At 53.3% G+C, this 26,117-nt stretch overlaps 2 protein-coding genes across 5 annotated transcripts; one reads left to right on the top strand and one right to left on the bottom strand.

Moving 5' to 3' along the window:
* The first annotated feature begins 226 nt into the window (after positions 1 to 226).
* Positions 227 to 6,384, top strand: ST3GAL2 (ST3 beta-galactoside alpha-2,3-sialyltransferase 2). 4 transcript variants are annotated; one of them, XM_085550900.1, is made up of 8 exons: positions 227 to 302; positions 2,449 to 2,617; positions 2,875 to 3,121; positions 3,291 to 3,484; positions 3,766 to 3,945; positions 4,112 to 4,157; positions 4,280 to 4,399; positions 4,490 to 6,384. In XM_085550900.1, the coding sequence occupies exons 1-8, from the start codon at positions 242 to 244 to the stop codon at positions 4,661 to 4,663; spliced, it is 1,191 nt and encodes a 396-aa protein (XP_085407026.1). In that variant the 5' UTR covers positions 227 to 241; the 3' UTR covers positions 4,664 to 6,384. The 4 variants fall into 4 exon arrangements, with proteins under 4 accessions (XP_085407026.1, XP_085407028.1, XP_085407027.1 ...); XM_085550902.1 differs by having other exon boundaries at positions 243 to 302; positions 2,714 to 3,121; XM_085550901.1 differs by lacking the exon at positions 227 to 302 and adding an exon at positions 343 to 361.
* A 164-nt stretch (positions 6,385 to 6,548) lies between these two features.
* Positions 6,549 to 26,018, bottom strand: PDPR (pyruvate dehydrogenase phosphatase regulatory subunit). The gene is made up of 18 exons (XM_015873598.3): positions 25,939 to 26,018; positions 25,330 to 25,599; positions 22,612 to 22,745; positions 21,652 to 21,733; positions 21,397 to 21,560; positions 20,715 to 20,836; positions 20,220 to 20,337; positions 18,794 to 18,943; positions 16,485 to 16,677; positions 14,901 to 15,025; positions 13,877 to 14,032; positions 13,641 to 13,774; positions 13,300 to 13,448; positions 11,899 to 12,011; positions 11,454 to 11,548; positions 10,758 to 10,847; positions 10,326 to 10,508; positions 6,549 to 9,996 (listed from the first exon to the last, which is right to left on the bottom strand). The coding sequence occupies exons 2-18, from the start codon at positions 25,551 to 25,553 to the stop codon at positions 9,592 to 9,594; spliced, it is 2,637 nt and encodes an 878-aa protein (XP_015729084.2). The 5' UTR covers positions 25,554 to 25,599; positions 25,939 to 26,018; the 3' UTR covers positions 6,549 to 9,591.
* Positions 26,019 to 26,117: the final 99 nt, after the last annotated feature.

Genomic DNA, 26,117 nt, shown 5'->3' with positions numbered 1-26,117 from the left:
GTGCACCGCGACACGGAGCCTTAAAGGCGCAGCGCCCCGTAAATGTGCGCTGCATCGAGAGGGGCGCCGGGGGGGGTGGGAAGGTGGGGAGGGGGCTGGGGTTCTTCTGGCTCCCGGACACCCCGCGGTGCGGCTGTGGATGGGCCCCAGGGGCTGCACTGTGCTGCAGGACGGGGGGGCAGCGGGATGGGCGGGGGGCTGAGTGTGAGGATGGGCACGAAGCAGCGGGGTGGGCGTGGGGATGGGCACAGGGCATCGCTACGGGCGGCGGGGCGGACACGGAGCTGAGCGCCGGGATGGAGGTGGGACTGGGTACAGAGCGGGCATGGGGCTGCGCATCGGGATGGGCACGAGGAGATGGGTACGGGAATGGGCACGGAGACAGGCGGCAGGAGAGACACCGGGATGGTACCGGCCACGGGTACCGCGGGCACCGGGACGGGCACGGGATGGGCACGGGCTGGGTACAGGGACGGGCACGGGGCCGCGCAGCGGTAAAGGAGCGGGGATGGGCACCTGGCCCCGCAGCTCCCGGCCCCGCCGTGCTGCCCCCGCGGCGGCCCCGCTCTCCTCCTACAAGTCCCACAACCCCGCACGGACTACATCTCCCAGCCTCCCGAGCCCACCCCCCCGCACGGCGCGGCACGGCCCGGCCCCGCACGGCGCGGAGCGGAGCGGAGGGCGCGGCGCGGTGCGGGGGGCGGCGGCGGCGGCGGAGGGGCCCGGAGGCTCCCGGCGGCGGGGCCGGGCCGGAGCGGAACGAGGTGCGGGGGAAACGGCGGGTCCGGCTCCAAAGGGGGGGAGGGAGCGTCGGCTGCAGGGTGGGGTGTGCGGGGTATCGGGGGGACGCGGGGCGCCGGGAGGATGCGGTGATAGCGGGGGTGGGCGCGTGGGTGCGCAGCGAGCACCGGGGGTGCGGGATGGGGGAGCCCGGGGGGAGCCCCGGGGGTGCGTGGGTTTGGGGCGGCGGGGGGACGCGCGGGTGGCGGTGCGTTGTGTCCGCGATGGGGCGGTGGGATGGGGGGGTGCGGGCAGGGAGCGGTGACACGGGGACGGCGGTGACACCCGGCGGTGTCACCCTCTGGGTCTGTGAGCAACGGGGCAAGCGGGGGCCGTGCAGTGCGGGGCCGGGCCTTGCTGGGTGACCCCAGCCAGGGGACGGCGGGGTAGAGAGACGGGAAACTCCGCTTTCCGCGCTGGGTTGGCTGACGTGGGAGCGGGGTTTCACGGCGAGCCCCAAACCCGCCCCGAGAGCAGCACGCGCTGCCAGGACAGCATTGCTCCGGGTGGCCCCAGCGAGGAGCTGAGCTCACGGCTCTAATCCAGCTCATGAACAACACACAAACCCTCCCGGGGCGGCCGAGCAGCCCAAAATGGGGCCGGCGGTGGCAGCTTTGGACGGGGCCGCTCCGCACGTCCCGCGCCGGGCGGGCAGCAGGGCGGTGCGACGGGCTGCGGGGAGCGGAATGTTGGGGCGCGGGCCAGGAGATCCGACAGCACGAATTCCTGCCTGTCTGGAGGAGGATCCCGCACGGCGAGGCCAACGGGGCGGCCGGAAACCCCATGGAAAATAGGGCCCGGACCCGTTTCCGCGCCCTGGAGCAAAGTTTCTGCTCCCCAGCCGTGCCAGCTTCGCTCCCCGTGTTCCACCCCCGCCCTGCTCCCCCAGGCTGGGTGCTGACGTGCCCATCCCTGTGCTCCTGCACATAGTTTCCCAGTGAGGCATCCAGCAAGGATGGAACAGGAGCGGACTTGCCATCATGGAGCTGGGCACGGGGATGGCAGCCTGGGAGGGTGAGATGGAAGGGCGGCCAGGAGGAGGTGGAGGGGAGGAGGAGATGGAGGTGCTGAGCCCCAGCTCTGAGCGGCTGCTGATGTTCCAGGCTTGGCTGCAGGGATGTGCTTTGGTTGGCCCCAACCTGGTGGCTTGGTGAGACCAAAACTGGTGGGACCCAACCTGGTGGGACCTGACCCTCTCCTGAGGGAGCTGGTGAGCACCTGGAGGTGCTGAGGATCCGTGCTGGATGGGGCTGTGTGTCTATGGCTGTCCCCTCCATGCAGGGTTCAGGGATGGCTGGTCTCTTCTGACCCCAAACCATTGCAGACTCCTCTGTGAGGACACGTGTCCTTGCCATGCAGCCATCCTGACCCCCCCCAGCTCCAAGATGGGAACTGCCGGCTGGCCAAGCAGGGCGGGCAGGATGTGCCCCGTGTTCTGGCTTCCTTCCTCTTGCCACGCAGATGAATATGTGTCGGTGCGTGACTAACTGGGGCAGGATAACGCCAGAACACTACCAGTTTCCATAAGGATTCGAGCTGTGGGGTGGTTGTTGCCCTTGAAGGTTTTTGGGGGGAGCAGCCCAGGGGGTGATGGGGTTTTGGGGCAGGATCCTGGTACCTCTTTGCTCTCGCTGTCCCTTAACCGCCATCCCCTCCTTTCCTCTCCAGTCTGTTGCCACGACGTGTCTCTGGTGCAGGATGATGGGTGCCACGGCAGCCTGGGACCAGCTGGGAGCAGCTCCCCGAGCCCACGGGGCCACCGCAACGCGGAGCTACGGCTGAGCCCGGCGTGCCGAGCCGTGCCGAGCCAGGCGGATGGAAAGCTGCAGCCCGGCAGGTAGGGATGCTCCAACCCACCAAACCTCCCAGCCAACACAGCATCAAGTGGGGCTGCACACCCAGCTGTGCTGACCGGAGGCTCCGTGCCCCACAGGGAGCCCCGCGCCCACCCCGCGCCCCAGCCCTATGCCCGGGGAGCGGCACCGAGCCTGCCGGCCTGCCCACCATGAAGTGCTCGCTGCGCGTCTGCTTCCTCTCCACCGCCTTCCTCCTCATCTTCGTCATGTCGGTGCTCTTCACCTACTCCCACCACAGTATCGCCTACCTGGACCCCGGCGGGTTGGGCGGCATCCACCGGGTGAAGCTGGTGCCTGGTTACGCTGGCGTGCGGCGGCTGAGCCACGGTGTGCCATACCCCAGGGGCTGCGTGTGCCGCCGCTGCCCCGAGGATGCCGCCGCTGCCGCCACCGCATGGTTTGACAGCCGCTACGATGGCGCTGTGTCCCCGGTGTGGACCAAGGAGAACATGGAACTGCCGCCAGACGTGCAGCGGTGGTGGATGGTGAGCAATGGGGGATGCTGTGGTATCGCCATCATGCCGTGGCCCTGCTGAGCCCATGGTGCTGCTGGGGGAGCCGCGGTTCACCATCCTGACCCTGGGATGTTCTGGGGTGGTTGTTGGTGCCATACACTCAACAAGGTCCCGCACCACCCTCCTTCTTGCCCTGCAGATGCTGCAGCCGCAGTTCAAGTCCCACAACACGCAGGAGGTGCTGAGCAAGCTCTTCCAGATCGTGCCAGGGGAGAACCCTTACCGCTGGCGTGACCCGCGCCGCTGCCGGCGCTGCGCTGTGGTTGGAAACTCGGGCAACCTGCGTGGCTCTGGTTATGGGCACGAGATTGATGGGCACGACTTCATCATGAGGTGAGAGCAAGGAACCCTGTCAGAAGTGGTGTGTTGGCACCCGGCCAGGGGGGCTGCGTGTCCCCTCTGTGTGCTCAGCTCTGCCAGAGGGTGGTGACGCACTGGAACAGGCTGCCCAAGGAGGCTGTGGATGCCCCATCCCTGCAGGCATTCAAGGCCAGGCTGGATGTGGCTCTGGGCAGCCTGGGCTGCTGGTTGGTGACCCTGCACACAGCAGGGTAGATTGTTGTGGTCCTTTTCAACCCAAACCATTCTGTGGTTCTGTGACTCTCTGTCCCCAGGATGAACCAGGCACCCACAGTGGGCTTTGAGGGGGATGTGGGCAGCCGTACCACACACCACTTCATGTACCCCGAGAGCGCCAAGAACCTGCCTGCCAACGTCAGCTTCGTGCTGGTGCCCTTCAAGACCTTGGACCTGCTCTGGATTGCCAGCGCCCTCTCCACTGGCCAGATCAGGTTGTAAGTACCCAGTGGCCATGCATAGAGATGCCATCACCCTGGGGACTGTTCTGGGAGAGGTGAAGTCACAGCCATAGCTTGGTGGCTTTCTCCCCATCTCCACTATCTCTGGGTTAATGTACCCCAGTCATAGTTGCCCACCCCCCCCTCTGCTTTCTCCCTCCAGCACCTATGCGCCCGTGAAGCCTTTTCTGCGGGTGGACAAGGAGAAGGTGAGAGCAGCGCTGTGCTCCTCAGCACACACTTAACCCCACACCTCTCCCAGCACTGTTGGGCATGCAGCCCAGGGGAGGTGCAGCTCTCAGCATCCCTCTGTCCACCCCCCCGGCTCCAGGTGCAGATCTACAACCCTGCCTTCTTCAAGTACATCCACGACCGCTGGACGGAGCACCACGGGCGCTACCCCTCCACTGGCATGCTGGTGCTCTTCTTCGCCCTCCACGTCTGTGACGAGGTAGGTGGCACCATGGGGACGTAACACCCGGCCCCATATCACACTTATCAGGGGCTGGTGTTGATCTCTGTGCCCACCCTCACCCCACAGGTGAACGTCTTTGGGTTCGGTGCCGACAGCCGTGGCAATTGGCACCACTATTGGGAGAACAACCGCTATGCTGGCGAGTTCCGCAAGACCGGGGTGCATGACGCCGACTTTGAGGCACACATCATCGACATGCTGGCCAAAACCAGCAGGATTGAGGTCTACCGGGGCAATTAACCCAGGGCCGGGCGGCCGCGTGTCCTCCAGCTCCTAACCCCGGCACTGCCAGAGCTGCCCCGGCTGCTGTTGGGTGCTGGCAGCCGATGGGGTTCTGAGCTCTTGGCAGACTTGGTGTGGTTTGGGGAGTTTTGACTTGATGTTGGTAGTATTAAGGAACCCGCTTCAGCCAAGCAAGGATTTGAAGACACCACCAGCGCCGGGGGAGCGCCCGACTCGCATCTCTTACAGTCAAACCAAATGCTGCTCTTTTTAAAACAAGGACAAAACAACAACAGAATCCTATATGAAAGCCCCCAAACTTGGTGACTTTGGGGAGCACTCGAGCCCGGGATGAGGGCAGGGTGACAATCAGCAGCAGGCCGGGCCAGCTCCCCAACAGCAGGACACAAAACGGCCGCTGCTCTGGCCTTCCATTGTAGGTTTTCTCCCCCTTTGCTTCTCCTGTGGCTCTTGGGAAGGGGTCTGGACTCTCGTGGTCCCCTTGGTCAGATTCTCCCCATGTTGTGTTGTGGGATAGGAGGGGTTTGTGGGGGTGGGGAGGTTGCAAAAGGCAGCTGAGAAACCCGAGCGCCTGGTGGAGGTGACAGCACGGTGGGGCACAGACTGTGTGTCCATCCCTCACTGTCTGGGCTCCCCTTCGCCTTGGGCACAGGAGCAGGTTAGGAAAGCTTTAGCAGGTGAGTGAAACACAGCCGGGGGGGTCGTTTCTTATTTCCCTTTTGCTGCACACAGACAGCTGTGGCCAGAAGCTGCAATCCCAAAGCTCGTGGTGTTGGACAGTGGCTCGGTGTGGGGGGGTGGAAGGTGCTGGAAGCTGCAGCGGTGACCGATGGACGATCACACAGGGCTTGGGGGCAAACTTCCCTTTTTCTATTCGGCTTCTCTCTACGTTTCTCTGCTTTGGGGGTGTTTTCCTTTCTGAGGTTTCTCTCTGCGGTCGCGAGGTGCCAGGGCTGTGCTGTGCCTGCTGCTGGGACGGCAGCCCCCGAGGCAGCGGTGTGACCGCCAGCCCCAGCCCACACCTTCCCAGCACCTCGTGTCGGCGTTGCCTTCTTCTGGGGGAAGAAAACCACACAAATCACACGACCACGAGCAACAACGAGTGCCTTGACTAACCACCCTCGGCTGCGCTGCCCTGCGAGCACAGGGCTCGGGATGCACAGCAGCGCTCCCAGTCCCCCTCCATCCTGGGGGCATCAGCATCAATCGGGCACCCCTGGCACTGGGCTGTGCCTGCACACTCCCACTCTGGGTCAGACAATCCCGAGCCCACCGGCAGCACCATAATGATTTTTTGGCTGATTTCCTTCCGCCCCAGCCCTCCCCCCCAACTCTTTTTATTATTATTGTTATTATTATTATTATTGTTATTATTTAAACTGTCCCAACACAAGGACTCACGACCACTCCTGTTTCTCCGCAGAGCGGCCGGCGAGTGCATGCACGAGCATGCTGCACGGCCTGCGGGCACCTCCGAGCACCACTGTACTGTACATAGAGGAGATGTGGGCAGAGGCTGTGGGCACTGGGGGGGGGGGGGGGAAGAGGGTTTGTTTTGGGGAGAAACCGAGGTTTTGGGTAATCCCCATCACAGGGCAAAGCGGCCCCACAGCCTCTGCGGATGTGGGCTCTCCTGCACACAACTGTCTTAAAACAATTTGGTTTGTTGGGTGTTTTGGTTGTTTATTTTTTAAGTCAATAAAAACCGTGCATCTGGATGGCTCTGTGTTCTGCCATCACCACCCAAGGCACCAGCAGTCCTATCCCATCCCCACCAGCGCCATGGTACTTCACAAGAGCAGCCTCATGGGAAGCCAAGCTGTCATGGAGGAGGGGGGATCCTCCTGGAGGCTCTGGCACAACAATCTGCCCATTTCGGGAGTAGTTAAAACACCTCTTTATTAATATACAAACCTAGCAACATTCAAGCCAACCAAAATGTGAAATGACGTAAAGCGCGGCGTAAATACAGCGTACAGAACAGCCCCAGCGGAAAGCAGCCAGCTCAGCCCTGTTTGTGTGCTTGGGTGCAATCTGTGCCCTCCATGGCCAGGCAGGAGCAGTGCTGCATCTCCTCAGCCCCTCTGAGCTTCAAGGAGCTGCCTGTGTCCTCCCGCAGAGACCCTGCATGGGCACAGTGAGATGCTCTGCCCACCTCCACCCCTTGTAAGGCACTAAGGAACGTTTTCACAGCCTCAAGCTGCACTTGTTCCCAACGTTTCTGCCATAGAACCCTCTTGGAAATCGTTGCAGCTCTTGAAAAGAGCTTGAGAGACTGCAAGATGTGAGAGGGGCTTTGGGCAAGCAGGCTGAAGGTGCATGCAAAGAGTGCGCACCAATGGACACTGCCTGCAGAACGCAGTCACCCTGCCCAGGAGGAGCTGAGCGTTGCCTGCAGGCTTTTTCCTGCCCCAAAACACACAGTGCTGCTCCCGCTGAGGGCTCTGAGCAGCTCCAGCCATCGTGGTTAAAGTGCAAAGAGAAGCGCTGCCTGCTCTGCCTGCATGTCTGGTGGCTCCCTGCTCCCCCGCATCCTGTTTCCTGTTGGAGCAGGGAGGTAAAATAAGCCAGCACCAGCCCTGGCAGTCACTTAAGGAGGTTTAAAGCAGGACATGCCTTAAACTTGCTGACACGGGCAAGAATCGAGCTGCCCAAACGTCCCAGTGAAACCAGCGGGGAAGGCAAACCCAAAGGCGATGATGGTTTTGCTGGGCTTTACCAGCAGCCACGTGTTCTGTTCTGAGAACCCTGCCCTTGTAACCAATGGGCTTCCTTTGAAACATGGAGAACAGTTGTTTGTCGTAGATTCTTTTTTCCCCCTCAAATGTAAGAGTTTTGGTCTCTGCACTTCCCCCCGTCAGCCACCGCCTGAGGCCCCATGGAGGCACAGGACTCCAGCCCGATGAAGCCCCGTGCCAGGGGATGGGAGCAGGCACAGCAACAGGAGGAGGAATCCAGGCTTACAACAGGAGCAGAGATGCAGGGGAGGTATTGCACGGCCCCTCCTCACCACGGAACAGTACGAGGAATCGCAGCAGCAGGGAACAGCAAATCCGGACAGAGACACGAGGGAGAAATGAAGTCTGGCAAAGACAGATGCGAAAATCACTGCAACACACTGTCCTGAAATAGAAACCACCACTTCCAAACAGCTTCCTCTTATCCACAGGTCATTCAGCGTCAACAAGAAAGTCCTTTCTCCAGTATGGGTTGCTTCAAAGGCTAGCAAGGCATGAGAGGTCAGGCAGGGCCATGGTGATAGGCAGAATACAGCTCCAGATCCAAAAGAAGGATCAGGACTCGCAGGAGGGAAGGCAGGAGCAGGTGCCAAACCAGCCAGCCCTCAGTCTCAACCCTGGCACAGCGCTCCTCCATCCACCCGCGTGACGTAGGGCTGTTCTCACTCTATTTCTGGTACTGAAGAGTCAACACAAAGTTCCACTTCTAAGTTTCACAGCTTCCAGACCTCCCTGAATGGGGAACTTGCTCTGACAATCTGTTTTTTAAGGCAAAAAGGGTTTTCCCTTTCGCCCTCGTTGCCTCAGGTCCATCCAACTCCTTCTGTACGCCGAGAACATCTCAATCACAAACTGGCCGACCAAAGGCACAACTGAAGTAGCAGGAAACAAAGCAGGAGCTTTCCAAGGCTTCGAGCTCCTATTTACGCTTGTGATGTTCACCGCTTCACTGGAAAATGCCCCCAAAAGGCTCCACAGTGTTTGTCGTGGCTGCATCAGTGCAACGCTGTGTTTAAAGTCCATGTTGAACAGGAGGGTGCCGGGGCAGGGGGAACCCAACCACCTCCTTCCAGGGAACAAAGAGAAGCTTTGCTCCTGCTTGTTCTCATAATGAGGAGAAAGATGCCAACCCGTGTGACACAACTGGGCACCACCTGCCTTCCTTATGCTCCCCAAACACTAGTTTGTAAGAAACTTGTGTTCACTGCATGACCCTTGCCAGACAGGCAGATAAATGAGGGTAAGTGAAAGAATGCTCACAAAGGGACTGAAAACCTGGGGCTGAAACAGTAGTGGTGTTTCAACAGTGCTGTCAGCATGAGACACCAACATCCGCCCTTGTCTTCTGTTAGCAGAAATACTGATGTCCAACAATCAACCCCATTCCTTTACAGGATTAAAACACATGCTGGTCTTCAATTATAAAGACAGTATGTACCATCTACCTACACAGAGTTCCTATAAATACAACCGAAGACCAACATCTGTGTTGGCCTTTTGACTTCAGAGCCCACACAAAGAAATCCAATCCAAACGACGACGACAGCAGACTTACCAGCATCATCTCCATGATGTGATGGTTAAACCTACTGGGCTCCCTGCTAGGGAACATGGCGGCCCATTGCTGGGCAGGATGGGACACACCAACACCTGCCTGGTGGCAGCTGCTCACCCAACGCTCTGTGCTGTGCTGGTGAGGTAGCTGGTCGCTCTATTGCTGCGTGCATTGATGCACCGACCCCTCTGCAAAGTAGTCTGTCACCTGCCGAGGTGACAGCAGAGCAGAGCAAATACCTGCTGTCCTGTGCCTTATATTGGAGGAGAGAGAAAGGCTGTAGTCCTCAGGAGCTCCCCCGAGCCCTTCCCATCACCTCAGGGTATGGAGATGTTTCCTCCTATATAGGCTTCCCACTAAGACACTCCCATGGGTACACATTCAGCACTGTGCTTTGAGACACGGGGGAGCCCGGCAAGCAAAGGGCTGAGGGAGGGAGGACAGAGAGGGTTCAGAAAGCTGGAGAATAAAAGTTCTAAGACATAGAAAATGGAACACACTGGAAAAAAAAAAGGTTTAAAAGTTGCAAGACAGGAAAGGAAAAAGAAAAAAATGTGTGGGGCACAGAGGGAGCACAGGAAGATGGCAGCTGATGACTCCGGCTTGGGAAAGGAGTGGGGCTCCAGCCAGCACTACTCCCCCTGGTAACCACTCAGTTCCACCTCATCCTTGCGGCGACGCTGAGCAAAGAGGGAGCTGAAGGGGTAGAGTTTGGCTTTGGCCTGGAAGCGCTGCCCGGCGATGTCGATCTCGTACTCGCCCTGGTTGATGAAGTCAGTCGTCACCACCAGCTCCTCCCCTGTCTTCTCATCGAAGTGATGCACAAAGCCAAGGCAGACATGGCGCTCCAGAGTGTAGCTGTAGGCACTGCTGGTGGTTCTGCCCACGTAGCGGCCGTTGCGGAAGATGGGTTCGCCCCACCAGGGCCAGAGGTCCATATCTGTGTCATGGTCCTCCAGAATGAACATGGTGAAGCGTTTGTATACCCCATTCTGCTTCTGCTCCAGCAGAGCTTCCTGGCCGACAAACTCCATCCCCTGGGAGGAAAAAAAGGAAAGCCTTGGTTGATGGAAGGAATTGGAAATGTGGCACTGCTCAGTTTTAACAGATTAGCAATGTGAGCTCAGCTTGGGCCTGGAAGGTACACAGCTCCCTCCACTACAATAATCTACACAGGATGCTACCCAGATCACCAAGAAGGCTGCCCAGGAAAGAGGAAGATGGGATACATTTTCTCTTGTTAGCACCTTTACAAAGCAGAAGAACATGGGGTATTGTCAGCCCTTACAGCTCCATCAAAAGATGACCCTCTTGGGTGGCATCACGTAATGCCAGGCTCTGCCACAGTGCCAGCTTTCCACCGTACCTTTTCCAGCTTGACCTGGAACTCACGGCCACACTCCATAGGAGTGGTAAAAGCATCCAGATCCTGGCCCCAGAAGGCAAAAAACTTCTCGATCCTCAGGCTGCGGAGTGCGTAATAACCGGCATTCCGGATCCCATATTTCTGCCCCATGTTCATCACCTCATTGTACACGTGGAGGGCGTACTACAAAGGAAGGGGGAAACACAGAGCTGCAAACACACACCAGGAAAGAGGGACGGCATCTGACACATCACCACCAGTGTTATGTGCCCTGCCTGGCTGCTGGGATGCTACACAAAGCAGGGGAACTCCCCTTGTGCCCTGCAGGCACCTTTCTGACTCCTCATTACCCTGAGTACACATGGAAAATCCATTACTAATTATGCATGCGAGCAACTGTTTTAATTAGCTGAGGCCACAGCACACTCTTACCTCGATGGGAATATAAAGCATGAATCCAGGTTCTCCTGTGTGAGTGATACTCATCACACGGATGCCATTAGCGTAGCCCACGCTCATCTCCTGCAGAATCAGAGGGGGGTAAAAACATTCAAAGTGGAACATAGCATAGAGATCCAGAAGGAACACTATAATGCACAACGCACACCACATGGGACAAACCCTCTGCCACCAGCACATGCTTCTGAAGGACTGAATCTAAAAATCCAGACAGCAGCCACCCAAATATTACCCAGATTTTTGAATCCCTTCATGGAAGCCTTGGAACTGGATCAGGACAAAGCACTGTGCTTTATGCTCTGGAGGAGTTAACAGCAGTGACCTGCTCAGCCCTTTAACGTGACAATGACTCCAGAGCCACCAACCCCAGCTGCCCCCGGCTGATGGTTTTGGAGCAGGTTATGTGATACGAACCATGACACCATGTGGCACCAAGCCGACAGTGAGTGGGATACCGGGAGAAAAAATCATATTCATCTACAGATTCAGCAATCCAAATAAAGCAAGTTAGCAAAGTGAGCCTAATGAGGACGTGACCTGCGTAGCACAGCTACTGCAAGAACTGTAGGTGAATCCAAATTCCCCTCTAACTACTGAAAGCACAGTCCTTCCCTTCTAGCTCACTAGGAAACCTAGTGGGGTGAGGAGGAAGGAAGCACAGTCACTCACCTTGCAGAAGAAAGAAGGAAAGTGTTCTGGGGTCATTGGGGCATAGGACAACTCTGACAAGACATCCACAGCACGGGGGCCTATCAGGTTGAGAGCTAAAGAGAGGAAGATAAATCATTAGAATAAGACTGAAGAGGTCTTACTTAACGCTGCAGACATGCAGGCACCGATCCTCATTTCCCTTTGGGAAGCTGTGCAGTTCACACTGTGGAGGGTTGTGAAGTTTACTTAAGAATATGGACATCATCAGCCCCTCCTGACAGCACACAGGAGAGGAATTCTGTCTCCCAGCTCCCAGCCTGCCAGAAGGAAGAACCTGATCGTTGGTTTCACCCATTCACTTGGAAAAGAGACCAGCCACAGCTCCACAGACACCATAACACACACATGACACCATTTGTGACTTCAGGCCGTGCAATAACGTCTGCTCTCAGTGATGCATTACCCGTGTACTTCCAGGTCACATCTTCTAAGGTCAAGTTGCTATCTTCAGGCAAACGGTTCTTCAGCCAGGTCCAACAATGGACTTGTTGGTCAGTAGGGGAAATCATAAAGAAGCTGGAAAAGAAAAAGTACAATCAAGAAACAATGAATCTTGACAGCCACGAGATGACTCGGTACATTCTGTGTCCAACAACCACTGGAGACACTCGGCAGCTTCCAAGATAACACAAGATCCAATATGCTGGTTTAGGAAAACCACAACTAATGGATCAACACCATCACATCTGTTACGACAGGAAAGCTCTGCCTGCAAGTAGCAGCAGCACCCTGGTGACAAGAAGGCAGCAGAAGCTCTAGAAATGGAATACACGCAGTTCTACAGCAAGTCTGCATGGCAGCTCCAAAGGCATTTTGCAGACAGTATCTGCAGCTCTGGAAGAGCAGTGACTCCCTGTACTCTGACAGCAGAAGAGTGCTCCATTCTCAAAGCAACTCCCTGTTTCAGCAAGTCTCCCCTGACACAATGGTGGTATTATTAACAGTGTCTGTACACAGAACTCTATTCGATATGTGGAAACAAGCTGGTCTCTTTCATACAGACTGTGAGCTGGAGTACTTTATTGACAGAGATAATATCTGCAAACGTGGCTAACAAGGAGGAAAGCTACCAGTTTCACACAGAGGCAGACAATGCTTCTAACAATACATGAATGCAAATAGAGGAAGAGGGAAAAAAGCAGCTTCTAATTAGAAGAGCAGCAGAGAAGACTGCTTTCACAGACACAATGAGAGCACACACAGAAAATGGTGCAGGGAACCGATGCTCAGCTGAGACATACCCATTAAAAAGTTTTTAACCATAAGAAGGGTGGGTTTATTTATTTAAACGCCAAAGAGAGCTGAAGTTGCTGTGTTTAAGGATGAGATCCTGGGATTGTGTCAGTTTGCAGCAGAGAGCAAAAGAAAAAAGCTACATGAGAGCTCACTGTGCTGAGAATGAGAGCAACCACACAACAACACAAGCGGAAATCATCACCGAGGAGCCGCCTCAGCAGGGAGTCCCAGGGAGAAGACTGCCCAGGAGTCAATGAGCAAACACTGCTAGTCTGAATGCTTAAGCAGTAAGCTAATGACTGGAACCAACGTGCTGAAAACAAAGCTGTCTTTCAATGGAGAAAGCGAACACCTGAAGCCCAACACTGGATGGAAATCTGTCCTTATCCGCAGTCACCAAAAGGGCCTATTTCCCCCACTAAAGTCATGCTCTCTTTTGGGGTACAGCATTAGGGAGGTGTGCAGCACAGAGACTTCCTGTTTCTTTATGAGGAGTGGGAGTGGAGTTTACAGTCTTTGCTCCTATAGGCACTCCCACCACATGCAGGAAGTGTAGATGTGAACCTACCTGCGTTTGCTCAAGCGTGCTATGCTGCAGTCATTCTCATAGCCCCCGTTCTCATTCAGCATGCCAGTATGCACAACGTGCCCCACCGGCACATCCAGGTCGTTGGAGAAGAGATACTGCAGGCTCTGCAGCGCCTGATCTCCTGTGGACTACAGGAAATGAGAGTCAGTTAAGCCAGGCGAGCTGTGCAAGCAACACAAATTCACTGGGACAGCTGAAGAGCGCATCAGTGTTCTGGCCCAAATTCTTTCAATTGTGAATTTAGCCATCCTCCCTCCTGCTATCCTCAGGAGCCAGCAGGCTGCCCCCCCAGGCTGTGCCATCACTCCGTGGCTACTTACACTTATCTCAAACTTGGTAAAAGATGACATGTCGATCACACAGACTGCTTCCTTGCAGCACTTGACTTCAGAACCCACAATATCAAACCAGTCCGGTTTGTAGAAGGTTTTGCTCTGATCCAAATCCAGCAGATCTGACGTCAAGAAGAATCAAAGCCACAGTTCATAAATGGAACAAATTAAGATCAAATGCAGACTAACACAGACGCAGCAAGCAGAGGAAAACACCATCTCACCTTTCCCAGGTGGAACAAAGTATTTGACCCTCTCAAAGCCGTGCTTCTCCATCCACCTGGCCCCCTGGGCATCCAGGCGGTCATATAGAGGGGAGGTGCGCAGCTGCCTGCCCGTCTGGAAGTCCCAGCGGGGAACTTTCAGGTCACACATGAGAGCTGCAAAGGTGACAGAGAGCCAGCATTAGGTCAAACGGTGACTTGTAGCTAGGATTCTCTTTCAGATGAATGATGGGCACACTTTACATCAAGGAAATTCTCCCAAAACAGTTCTGACTTTCCACTCTGACAGCACACTCTATCACACACTCCTCGTTCTGATAACACTAACAGTGGGGCAATCATCCAGTTCACCTTTCTCAAATATCAGCAGCTCAGCCTTTTCTAATCACTGAAGCTTTTCCAAACGTCTCCCACACTTTCTCAGCCAGTATCTAACATCCTTCTTAAGAGCAAGCATCCTTGTGGATAACCCCTCCCTGGAAGCACTCAAGGCCAGGCTGGATGGGGCTGTGAGCAACTTGCTCTAGAGGGAGGCGTCTCGTGGGTTGGAATGAGATGATCTCAAAGGCCTCTTCCAACCCAAACCATTCTATGATCCTCCCTCATTACCAGCAGGGAATATAAGTGAAGGACATCTGAATATTTCCTTATTAATGTTAAGTTTCTCCTTAGGTCACAAAGTACTTCAAATTGAAGCTGAAGTACTACTATTTCCAACACAGACCTTGGTGCTGTTCTACTAGGCTGGAATCCTACACAGATAAGCACAAACTTCCCCACAGCAGAGGCAAAGCACAGAACAAGCACTCTACCAACAGCATCTCTTCCAGAAAGTCTAATGAGAACATCTCTAACACAGAGCAACCACCATTCCCCTTCCTCTGGGAAATGCATTTGTCCCAGGGGAGGCCAGCAGGAAGGAAAATGATTCTTGGAGCAGTGGCAGCTGAGAGAGGGCAGGCAGTGTACACGGAGCAAATGGTTGCATGTCCTGGCAAGCTGTGAAAGCAGAGACCTCACTTACGCATTACTTCCATCACACGGTGACGGAGGAAGGTGCGGCTGCTCTGAAGAGTGCCAAAACGCTTCAAATCCAAAGGCCAGACGTTTTCTGATGGATAGCCATTCACCATCCACTCTGCTAGGTACCTGATGGAGGCAGGAAAGAAAAACCAAGAGATTAATCAGTGGAAAAAGAACCCAGCTTGGAAGTTAGAAGCAAAGCAATTCAGACATGAGGATATCTGGCAGAGAACAGAACTAAAACGGTACCCTGAACCTGGAAGACTTCCCCTTTATAATATAAAAGCCATCCATCAGCTCTCCACATTATTAATTTCCCACTAGGATGAATAATACAGAGCAGCAGGAAGTTAAGGACACGTGCTAAACAAAGCCAGACTGGACAGGCAGCTGTGCTGACGGTGTCAAGCCCTCATGCTGCACTACACAAAGGAGTGCTGGGTACACTCAGGCTGCAGTCTGCAGGCTGACTGCTCTGTCATTTTTCAGCACCTTGTGTAGGCTCAGCCACAAAGCATCAGTGACAGCACTCAGTGCAGCACCAGGTACCAGCCAAGTTATGTTTTGCTGTGCTCCTTGCAGTGAGGGAGGACGGCGTGCTCCAGAGCTAAGGGACAAAGGCAGCTCAGATAAAAGCAGAGCTGGAGGACCTGTGTGCAGCCAGTAAACAGGAAAACAAACAGTTTGAGGCTGATAACTCAAAGTTACACCAGCTAATCTGCTTCACTTCAGGCTGTAGCAGCAAATGGAAAACTGGTTTTTAGCTTCAGAAGTGATTTTGACTTTTGGAGAACCTCACTACGCTACTCACTACATTACACTATGGCAACAAAACATGATGATTTCCTTCCCTTGGTGAGTTAAATTAATAGACAATGGAGAGAAACCAGAGGAAAAAATGCAGATATTAGCACTAGCCAAGCAGCTTGTCAAGAAAGCTGTACAGCAGAAGGGATGCTGCCAAACCCAAATGGCAACCAGAGGAAGTGTTGATCATTTTGCAAGCAACTTTGCTGCTGGGTTCACACTTATATGCCTGACAAACTATTTGCATTAACATAGGAACTGGAGTGTACTGGGAAATGATTGCATCTCTAGCTTGCTGGCAGAGAGGAGTCTCTAGTTGTATTGGCCACACCTGGCATCACATCTGGATGCTCTGTCTGCTTTAGATTCACTGTTTTGAGAGAAATTAACCACAGTGTCAACCTGAAAATGCAAATGGTTTCAGCCAAATAATACGTTAAAGGGTACATGGAGTACAGAAGATGAAGGAATAAGCTCTGCTGAGCTTTTATCTCTTCCTGGGAGACAGAAGTTGGGACTGGTTAGCTCAGGAAGCTCGCCTGATGCCCAGCAGGCTGCTGAGCACTGGAATGCGGTGCTTGGAGAGATGTGCAGGATAGGAGAGGCCAGCACAGACCGGGAACATTGCTGGAATGCAGCTCTGCTCTTCTCTATCCCTCAAACTGGAAACAAAAGCGTCCTCTTTTGGCAGCAGAAGGAATGTGACAGACACTGACATTCGAGCAGACTTTTTTTCTCAGTTCAAACCTTACTTACATAATAGTGAGAAACCACTTACTTGCCTGCTCCCCCACCATATGAGATCCCAGCTGAGTTCATTCCAGCCAGAACGAAGTATCCCCGCACAGTGGGCGACTCGCCCATGATGCACCGCATGTCTGGAGTGAAGGACTCGGGGCAATTCACCAACTGCATGATCTGCAGAGCCTCCACGTTGGGCATCCTGCGCAGGAGGGAGCTCAGAAGCGGTTCTAGGAGCCAACACAAACAAGAAGACAAGAAGTCACATCACAGAGCCCTTCAGCTGCTTCACTATCAGACTGGCCAGCAGGCTGCTACCTGAACGCAGCTCTCATTTCTGCATACAAGCAGCCATCCTAATTCAGACCAAGAGGTCAGTGCTGTTTTCCACAGTGGAAATCTGTTTAGTTTTGTTAGTGGAAGTAATAGATACTTCGAGAGCAACAAGAAGAGACAACACTATGTGATATCTGCCTCACATGTCCTGCCAGCCTACACTTACCTGCAGATAAGAGCATTTCCTAAAAGCCTGCTAAGTTTTCCCTCCACCCTAAATGGCATTTACTAAATCCAAAGACAATATTTACTGAATGCTAAGCACTATTTACTAAACTAAACTAATATTGACTGTCAGGTAAGTGATATTTACTAAATAGTAACCTTTAATTGAACTCCTCTTTTTTGACCGTTTCCCCACAACTTCTGAAAACACCCGGCATGTGCAGCCATACAATACACGCATAGTATGAGGAATCACCTCCTCTTGTTTCAAAACTCACACTCAATTACCTTTTATGATGGCCTCCAGCTGCCACTGCAGAAGAGAGAGTGTACAGGAGATCCCCACTTAGCCTCTCCATCCCATCCAGGCTTCCCTGGACCTCTATTCATCTCCCTTTGGTCCTCTCTCTTTTCCTTACCCGTTCAGTCACTCCCCTGGGAGCTGCTCCAACCCATGGCTCCCCTCCCACCAATTCCTCTCCAGTAACACGATGCTCTCTGGAGACAGGGAGCCCAGAACAACACCTCTTATCTGGCAAGCCAAGGATTTAGAGCTGCATAATAACTTTGCTCCATGCCTAACAATTCCTATCTTTTGCTTTGACTGCTGATGCCTGCACAGAACCAATGCAATGATGAGTTCAAAGCCCATCAGCTTTGTATGGTGAAATGAAGTCCTCAGAATTCAGCGCCAGTGACACCCCTCAGCTTTTCAGACACCAAGACACTCAGATTTCACATTACCTAAGAAATCACAGACAAGAAACGGTCTTTGTGACCTGCTCCTTTTCTTCCCTCTCTCACGCACTGCAGTTCCAGAGGGAGAGCCTGTCATTACAGACCCTTTTATTCTTATGGATAAAAAGAGGGATCCGTTTTAGATTTGTACTTACAGCCAACATTTAAGCAGCTGTACAGAGCATTTGAAAAATCAAAAGGTGTTCCAAGCAAAGAGATCAAAGCAGGAAAGCAAGAGCTCAAGCCACAGGAACTGCTGCCCTAAGGAAAGGATCAAATATTGGCTGAGTAAGCTCTGACTCTATTCAAGTGCTCGGTAGTTTGAACTGATGAAAGGGTCACGCTGAAACGTGGCACGCAGTTGCTTCCAAAACTCAGACAATTTGTGGGTGCCAGCAAGCAATGCTTTCTCATTTTAGCAGTATCTAGAAAGCCAAAGAGGAAGTGGGTGCAGAGCTTGGGCAGCTCATTAGTGAAGCTAACACTTCAAGCAAGTCTGCAGCCACCTGCAGGTCTCTAAACTGCAGACAACCCTGGCTCTAAAGCACCACCCTGGAATTTGGATGGCTTGTGGTATCATCACTGCCTCAGACACAGAACTAGAAGGAATCAGTGTAACGTGGGGAGTAGCTGGAAGAACACACCAGCACTGCAGGGAGACACCAGTGAAAGTCTAGCTGTGTTTAGAGTCACAGGTAGAAGCATCTACAGGGTAGCAAAGAGCTCTGACAAAGGGCAGAATTGGTTCCCCAAGACAAAAGGGAAACCGGAGGTGGCACACACAAAGTTATGAGGCATAAAAGCTGGGAAATAAAGGGGCTCCTAGACCACACTGTATTTCTTCCCACACAAAGAACCCTCTGAGTCAGAAGTACATCAAAACAAAAATGCAAAGCAATATGAGAGGAGAATGACAGCATATGTGGAAAGCAATAAACCACAACGCTGTCAGGGTGGAACGAAGTCTGGAAAGCAGCAATACCAGGTTCTATCCACAAAGCAAACTTCCTGCACTGGAAAATACACTTGGCAGTCAGCGCTGCCAAGTTTGCCTTCTGCCAAAGCCATGTGCTGTGCTGCTGCAGGACTCTGTCCCCCACCACGTACCAAAGTGATCCCAGTCCTCCTGAAGGTTATGGATCTCCAGCTGGTTCCGTCCCTCCGTGAAAAGAGGTTTGGGGTTTTTCTCAAAGCCCCCTGAGAGGATTCCGCCCTGCCAGTTGCGGATGTAGATCCTGCCATCGGGGTCCACAACAGCTGCAGAGGAAAGAAAAGAGGTGTGAAGGGGAGTGAGAGGAGGGAAAGCTACCTCTATTGATCCAGGGCAAACACCACCAACAGGGACTGGCGATGGGCTGGGCCAAGCTAGCAGTCCACAGCCAGGAGAACAAACAGTTGTAGTCTCTCTCCATTTCTACACCACTTCTGGTTCTCACATGACCACTCATTATCACTCATTCCCACCATGACACTCAGGTTAACTTCTGGGCAGGACAACAAACTGAATCTAAAGAGCACCAAAGCCAGTAGAAAGACAGCGTCACACATCCCTTGTGCTAAGAGGTTACAAACTCTTACACTGGCCCAGCTCCACTGAAAATGCACCCAGGACCAGACACACCACTAGGAAAAGTCCTGCCCTCCCCCTCGTTTTTCTGGTGTATTAGTAACAGTTATTTTTAATGCATACAAGTCACTGATCCACTTGGCTGCAGGCCGCTGGCATAAAGAAGGCAGGCAGCGAGGGGGTGAGAGCAGGCAGTCAGGTGGGGATGGCTTCCTTTAGCGGCAGCATCCACTTGAAGCACTTAGGAAACTCTACCTGACATGTCCCATAGCAACTTTTTTTTCCCTCACTCCCAAAGAAGCTGTGAATATATAACTGTAATTACTCTAGAGAGTCTGGTCAGAGAGTTGAATTCATTGGGGAAAATAGATATTACTCACTAGAAGCAGAAATGACTAAAGACTGAGAGGAAATAAGCAATGCTTTCTACTCCCCAACCACTTTTCAAACACAAGGGCTTTTATTTAAGAAATCCAAAAGCCAGAATGTGGGGGAGGAGCAATTACCTCAAGCGCTTGGGTTGCCCCTACAGCTCATAGACATGTAAATGCCATTGCAAAGCCTTAGCTTCAGTTGGAGGAAAGGAATAGATGGGCCATTTGGGCACAGCAGCCTGCAAGGAAAACATAGCGCCAAGGCTAGCACCCTCTCCAGCCCACAAATGCAGCAATCCACCTCTCTTTAGACACACCAGCCAGGCAAGCCAGACCTGAGGTCATTTGTCTGCTCAGCTGACAAACTCCACAAATCAGTTTCTGCTGCAAAAGCTTTCCAACAGCCTTTTCCACCTTCCAACCCAGGTGACTCCATGATATACATTACCACTGAAATAGGATATTCAGAGCAATATGGCGAGGAAGTACATTCCTGGGTTGAGAACTGACAGTCCATAGTTGGCCCTTTTGTCATAATTACACCACCTGGGGAAGGCAGATGTGATTCTCTGATACAGGGAAGAACCCTTACTCGGGACATTGCTTGCCAGAGGTTCCTTCAAAGGATGTGTCAGGAGGTAGAAGTGCTCGCAGGCATGGAGCGGGATGTTGACTGGCTCCTTCCCAGAGTGGCCCAGCTCATAGGCCCACTGAAATTGAGATGAAAAGGAAGTCCATGTTAGAATGCAGAAGAAAACAACCTCTAATAAAAAAGGCACATGCGAACAGATGACCTCTGTGAGCTGCTTGCATAAAAGGCCAAATAAGATGCAGTTCTCAGTGCCTAAACCTTAAACAAGTACATTTTTTCCTGTTTTCTTAGGATCTAAACCATCCAGGCCAAAGGCTGTATTTGTGTTTCTGACGTAACATTCAGAAAAGCCAGACCTTGACGAGGATAGGTCAACTTAAAAAACTGAAGCAAAATAAGATCTGTACAGTCCAGCCAACTCTGGGCTCTGCTTCTAGAAGCAAACACCATTTGTGTGCTGGTAGTGAGAGGGCAACAGCAATTTAATAACCCAACCTGGCCAGCACAGTTGACGAAGAACTGGCATTTAATGTGTCCTCTGTCGGTCTCGACTCCGGTCACACGACCCTTCTGCACTGACACATGGCTCACACTCGTCCGCTCGTGGATCTGGACACCTGCAGAGGACATGAGAAGGTCAGTCCACTGCCAGCCCTCGTGCCCCAGTGTCAGGCTGCCAGCACTAAGCTCTTTTCTTCTTTAAGACAAAACACTTGTGTTCGGCCCAAGTGAAATCCTGCTATTTGTAGAACAGCAAGCATATAATTTCATCATTGAGTTGATTGCTTCTTTGCCATGTGACAACCTGACCTTCGTATCAGCAGCATGAAAGAAGAGCCCAACTACAGATTGCTTTCAATAACTGATACGGTTCCGTATGCAACAAAGCCCGATGCTCTGGATGCAAGACTGCTTCTTTTATGGAAAGTCAGTTCTGTTATGGAAAATCAGTATGCAGAACAGAGAGAGGCTAAAAGAAACTAAGAGAGGTGCCTTCCTAAATCACTTCTCCCACCCTGAGGGACTTGAGCCCTCAGTGAGCCTCAGCTCTGTCACCCAGCCTAACCTCTGCCCCACCTTCACACTGCTCCAAGTCTCTTTTGGTTTTCAGTGCTTATGGGAACGGCCGGATGTAGAATATAATTTTCTTTTCTGAATGGAAGGAACTGAGACGCACCGTTCCGCGAGGCAGCCGTTGCCAGAGCCAGGCTGACGTTGGCAGACAGCACGAGCGCATCCTCGGGCACATACATGGCCCCCACGAGGTCGTGGATGTTGATGAGCGGGTGGAGCTCTGCCACTTGCTTCGGGCTGATGATTTCGCAGGGGATCCCCGATACGCTGCCACAGAACACAGGGAAAACGCTGCCGTCAGGCTCAGGGCAGAACAGATACACGCGTGAAAGCAGATGCATTTCCTGCTTATACATACTTGAGAGATGAAGCAATGCGTTTCAGAGAGATCAGCCGATCCTGAGTCTGAGCCAGAGAAACAGAGCCTGTCTTCACATACCCTACGACAATCACCAAAGTCGAGTCAGATTTGGGCAGGATCTCTAATTCCTTTTCATTTCAGACCTGCTGCTTCCACTGCTTGAGAGCCAGGAGGCCCCACGCCCTACGTATCCTGAAGCACTCCTCTGCTAGCAACCACAGATAGCAATAAAGAAAAACAAGAAGTGCTTTAGTTCTGAGCTGTGTTCTAACTCCTTCGTTCTACATACACTCATGCTTACAAAAGGGTAAAGCTCCACACACATGGAACCTATTAAAAGAGAGGTTACTGCCAAGAATGCAAGTCATCTGATCGCTACGCAGAGCAACAAAACCTCACCAAGCAGAAGCAGATGTTTTGGGATTCCACCACCTGCAGCAGCTTAATACCAACCAAAATCACAGACGTGGCTATGGACACGTGTCTAGTATGACATGTATCACAGGTCCCTGTCAGCAGAGTGCTTTCAGTTCTTCACACCAGACATGTGCCCCAGCATTTTGGAAGGAGAGGGAGAATTTCAACATGTTTTTAGGGTGAGACTGGACTAAACCATCTTGCTTTGCCTGCACTTTGGGGCCTGTTAACCTTTTTGCCTCTCTGAGAAGTGAACTGCTGCAGAATACAGCTCGTTTGCCCTGATCTCTTTTTAGTGTCCTTGGGAGAATTCAGCTGTGTTTGTCCAGGTTAGAGATGAGAGGAAGAACACCTGCACTCTGCAGGCAGCCTTCCTTCAGCCAGCCCATCTGACACCTTCCTCCCATTCTTCTGATCTTATTTTTGCACCCATCTCAGCCTCTGAACAGCAACCACCACCAATTAAGACATGGGATCATTACGTCACTGATCCAACCTCCCAAAGCTTACTCAGTCACTCAATGCTTACACTTTTGGTACCTGTTTGCACTCCAGTCTCTTGCTCCAGCTGCTGGTACAGCTTGTTGGAGTAGTCTGCCATCTTCAGCTCGATGGACACAGGCCGGGCTGTGCTGACGATGCCTGCACAGAAGCGCGTGGTACCTGCAGCCAATCTGCAAGAGAAGCCACAAGGACAGCGTCATCCAGGTAATGGGCCAGCAGAGAGGACAGTGTGTGTCCCAGAAAGGCTCCCCAAGCACACCAGACCAAGAGCATCCCCTCCTTGCTGACCTTGCATCACAAACAGGAGCCAGCACCTGTTTTGCCTCTCAGGACAACTGAAAAGCTGTAAGGTGGTGTTTTACTTTACCTCACTTTTGAAAATGCTTTTCTGTTCCAAATTAATTTCTCTTTAACTCATCCTGAATGCTGACACTTCTCAAAGAAATCACTTGAAATATACCCTCTTTCACTCAATCAACCTGCCTGTTGGGGTTACCTCCAAAGCAGGACTTCCCTTGGAGGAAAGTTAACTAAGATTTCTCAGTGTCTTTCAGCTTACAGGAAGAATTACACCCCGTCAGCGTGCAGCAGCTGCCAGAGACAGAAGCACGTGGCTCTTTGCCCTTCTTAAGCCTGTCCTTAAACCACTGCCCATCTAGATACTTTGTCAAGTGCTTGCATAGAAGGAAGATCTGTTAATGCTCTCTGCAGCACAGACAGGCAAAGATGGGACAGACACATTTATTATCTCATTTACTTCCCTGTTTTCAGGTCACCTTTCCTGCTATCAATGCAGCCCTGCTTTGGACAAGACTGCTTTCGGCTTAGCATACCCATCTTCTTACAGCAGTTCAACACAAGATCAGCTGTGGAAGGCATTCTTTTTGCTACATCCTTTTTCAGACACAAAGAGCCAGCACACAGATGCCAGCTGTGCTTACCATAACATTAACTGTAAGGTATTCTTACTAATGCAGCAGTTCTTTTGTTCTATCTCAAGCTCGCTCACGGCCTGAGCTCCTAAACCCCTGAATTTCTTCTCTCTGGAAAAGCAGCTGACACTGACAGCAGCCCAGGCACGCAAAGCCAGGGAGTCACAGCCACACTCGAAGGCAGCATCAAGTGGGCAGCTCTGAGCTAAAGGGAAAACACTTCTTCAAGTCCCAAACATTATCGCATGCACAGGACCCTCAGATTGCCTCATGGAAACACCAGGAGTCAACAGTAAACTTCCAACAGGATTTATTGTGCCCTGCCATGGGCCGCAGACTGAACTCACAAAGTGCTTCTCTAACTGCAACACACACCTCACTGTTCTACAGACAGGCACTAAACCCTGTGACAGAATGAAGCAGACAACCTCAAGCCCTTCACCAGCTTATAGGGCAACAGCTTGGCCGTGTCTACCTACAACCTCCACATCCCCTGCGACCTCTTTTGAGCTGTGGTGGTGGAGCAATACTTTATGGTATGCACCACTTCCTGCTCCTTCTGGAGGTGGTCAATAGGGGTGAGATGACCTAAATGGATTTTTAGACAAGTTAAAACAGTCTGTCTTTCCAAGCCATGCTGTGTTTCACTGCATTACCTGCAAGTAAACCACAGACAGACCTGGTGTGATCGACTGGTTTAGTTTAGTTGCCATTCTTGGGCCACCTCTAACAGCAGCGTGCTCCTTACAGAGCAACAGTGTCAGTTCTTCTGACTTCTGCAGCTTGGATCTGCACAGATAGGCAGGAGGTAAACCTAAATCTCCTCTGAATACACATGTGTATGGACAAAAAATGCAAGCAACTTTGCTGAGCCCATCATCTCCCATGCCTACATGCACCTTTAATACTCACTGCTGGGAGTCTGCAGACAAAGAAAATACAACCTACATCTCTAGGGGTCAGCTGATAAATTAGCACCATCAAAACACCACTGAACAAATGTGAGTGGTGAATTCTGTGAGTGAGAATGTGTGTATTTCAGGCCTGCAGTTTGTGACCTCTGCTTTTGGACAGAGATTTCATCTCTGCAGGAATTGCAGGTAGCCAAGATTTGAGGGCAGAAGGCTGCAGGGATAGACCCTGGGAGAGAAACCCAGAGTTGCCCTATGGAGAGCACCTTCAGCCAGCTCTCAGACACACTGCAAGGCATGGCTGAGCCTGACAGCAACATCAGTGATGTCTCTGTGAGAATATATTTATGGGTGAGAATCACCAGAGGGATTGAAGGACTGCAGCCCCTGGGAAGTGTCCACATTGCAGCAGGATACAAGTTTAAGAGGGAAGGCGTGGCAGAGAGGAACCATCAGGCACTCACTGCTCAGCCCCTGATCCTGGAGAGAGGGCAGGAGCCGAGATGAAGGCAGGAAAGGGAGAAGGGGAAGAGAAAGGAAACGGGAAGGGATTCTTGTACTCGTGAATCGCAGAATGACCTGGGTTGGAAGGGACCTCAAGGATCATGAAGTTCTAACCCCCCTGCCTGGCAGGGCCACCAAACTCCCACAATTACTAGATCAGGTTGCCCATGGCCCCGTCCAACCAGGCCTTGAACACCTCCAAGGACGGGGCATCCACAACCTCCCTGGGCAGCCTGTTCCAGGACCTCACCACTCTCCTGGTAAAGAACTTGAAGCAGCAGTGAAGTGTTGTTATTAAACATCAGCCTGCTCCGTGGCTCCAGCACTGAGGCAGAAATGACACATCTCAGTACGTGCTGCAGTACACAACGTTCTGCCTTTTCAGCCCCGTGACCAAAACTCCTTACCTGCCCTGCTCAAGCAAGACGACATCCTTCCAGCCCAGCTTGGCGAGGTGATACGCCACCGAGGTGCCGGTGATGCCAGCCCCGCAGATGACCACCTGTGCCTGTGCCGGCAGCGGCACCTGCTGCGGTTCGGCCGTTCCGGACACGCTCCGGCAGGACGCCACGCTCCTCCACTTGTGGTCAGCCCCGCGCCACCGCACATCGGCCAGCAGCCGCAGGAACATCCCGGCCGCTCCGCGCCAGCCCCGCTGCCAGCGGACAACGCTCCTTCTGCGTGGGGAGGGACGAGAAGCGCGTTACCGCTGATCCCACCGTGTGTGTGTGTGTGTGGGCGCCGGTCACAGCGAGAGGTGACGGCAGGGAACGGCCGAGCAGCGGGCGGCCCTTCAAACCGAGGGGCGCCCTGAGGTGGGAAGGCCGGGCCCCGAGGGTGAACCGGGCGGCACAGGCCGCTGCCCGCAGCTCGAGCCGCGCTTATCCGCTGTGGGGCGGCACGGAGCGGGCCGGGAGGAGCAGGGGGCGCTGAGACGAACGGCTGCGGCCGCGCCGGGGCGGGGGGACAGCGGGGACGGGCCCGAACCGGGGGAAGCGGGCCGGGCAGCGCCTCACCTGGCGGCGGGAGCACACACTGACCTTCCGCGCTTTACGGCAGGCGGGCGGCAGCGCGACAGGCCGCTGTGCGCGCCGCATTGCAGCCAATCACAGAGCAGCACAGAGCGAAGGGGCGTGGTTAGCGGTAGCCACGCCCACGTGGGATTCCCTTAAAGGGGACGCAGCGCGTTGTAGTG

The sequence above is a fragment of the Coturnix japonica genome, chromosome 6, assembly GCF_054131305.1.
Source record: "Coturnix japonica strain WE chromosome 6, WE-NBRP24, whole genome shotgun sequence".
NCBI lineage: Eukaryota > Metazoa > Chordata > Aves > Galliformes > Phasianidae > Coturnix > Coturnix japonica.
The sequence above is the reverse complement of the archived record's forward strand: the minus strand, read 5'-3'. Positions and strand labels throughout refer to the sequence as shown.

Excerpts from the sequence above, each read along its gene's own strand:
- PDPR (XM_015873598.3), bottom strand. The coding sequence starts at position 25,553 with ATGTTCCTGCGGCTGCTGGCCGATGTGCGGTGGCGCGGGGCTGACCAC. Across the intron at positions 20,837-21,396 it reads AACGGCTGCCTCGCGGAACG|GTGTCCAGATCCACGAGCGG; the intron begins GTGCGTCTCAGT and ends TGTCCTCTGCAG. Across the intron at positions 10,848-11,453 it reads TTCCTTCTTTCTTCTGCAAG|GAGATGAGCGTGGGCTACGC; the intron begins GTGAGTGACTGT and ends CTGATTCTGCAG.
- ST3GAL2 (XM_085550900.1), top strand. The coding sequence starts at position 242 with ATGGGCACAGGGCATCGCTACGGGCGGCGGGGCGGACACGGAGCTGAG. Across the intron at positions 303-2,448 it reads AGCTGAGCGCCGGGATGGAG|TCTGTTGCCACGACGTGTCT; the intron begins GTGGGACTGGGT and ends TTTCCTCTCCAG. Across the intron at positions 4,158-4,279 it reads TGCGGGTGGACAAGGAGAAG|GTGCAGATCTACAACCCTGC; the intron begins GTGAGAGCAGCG and ends CCCCGGCTCCAG.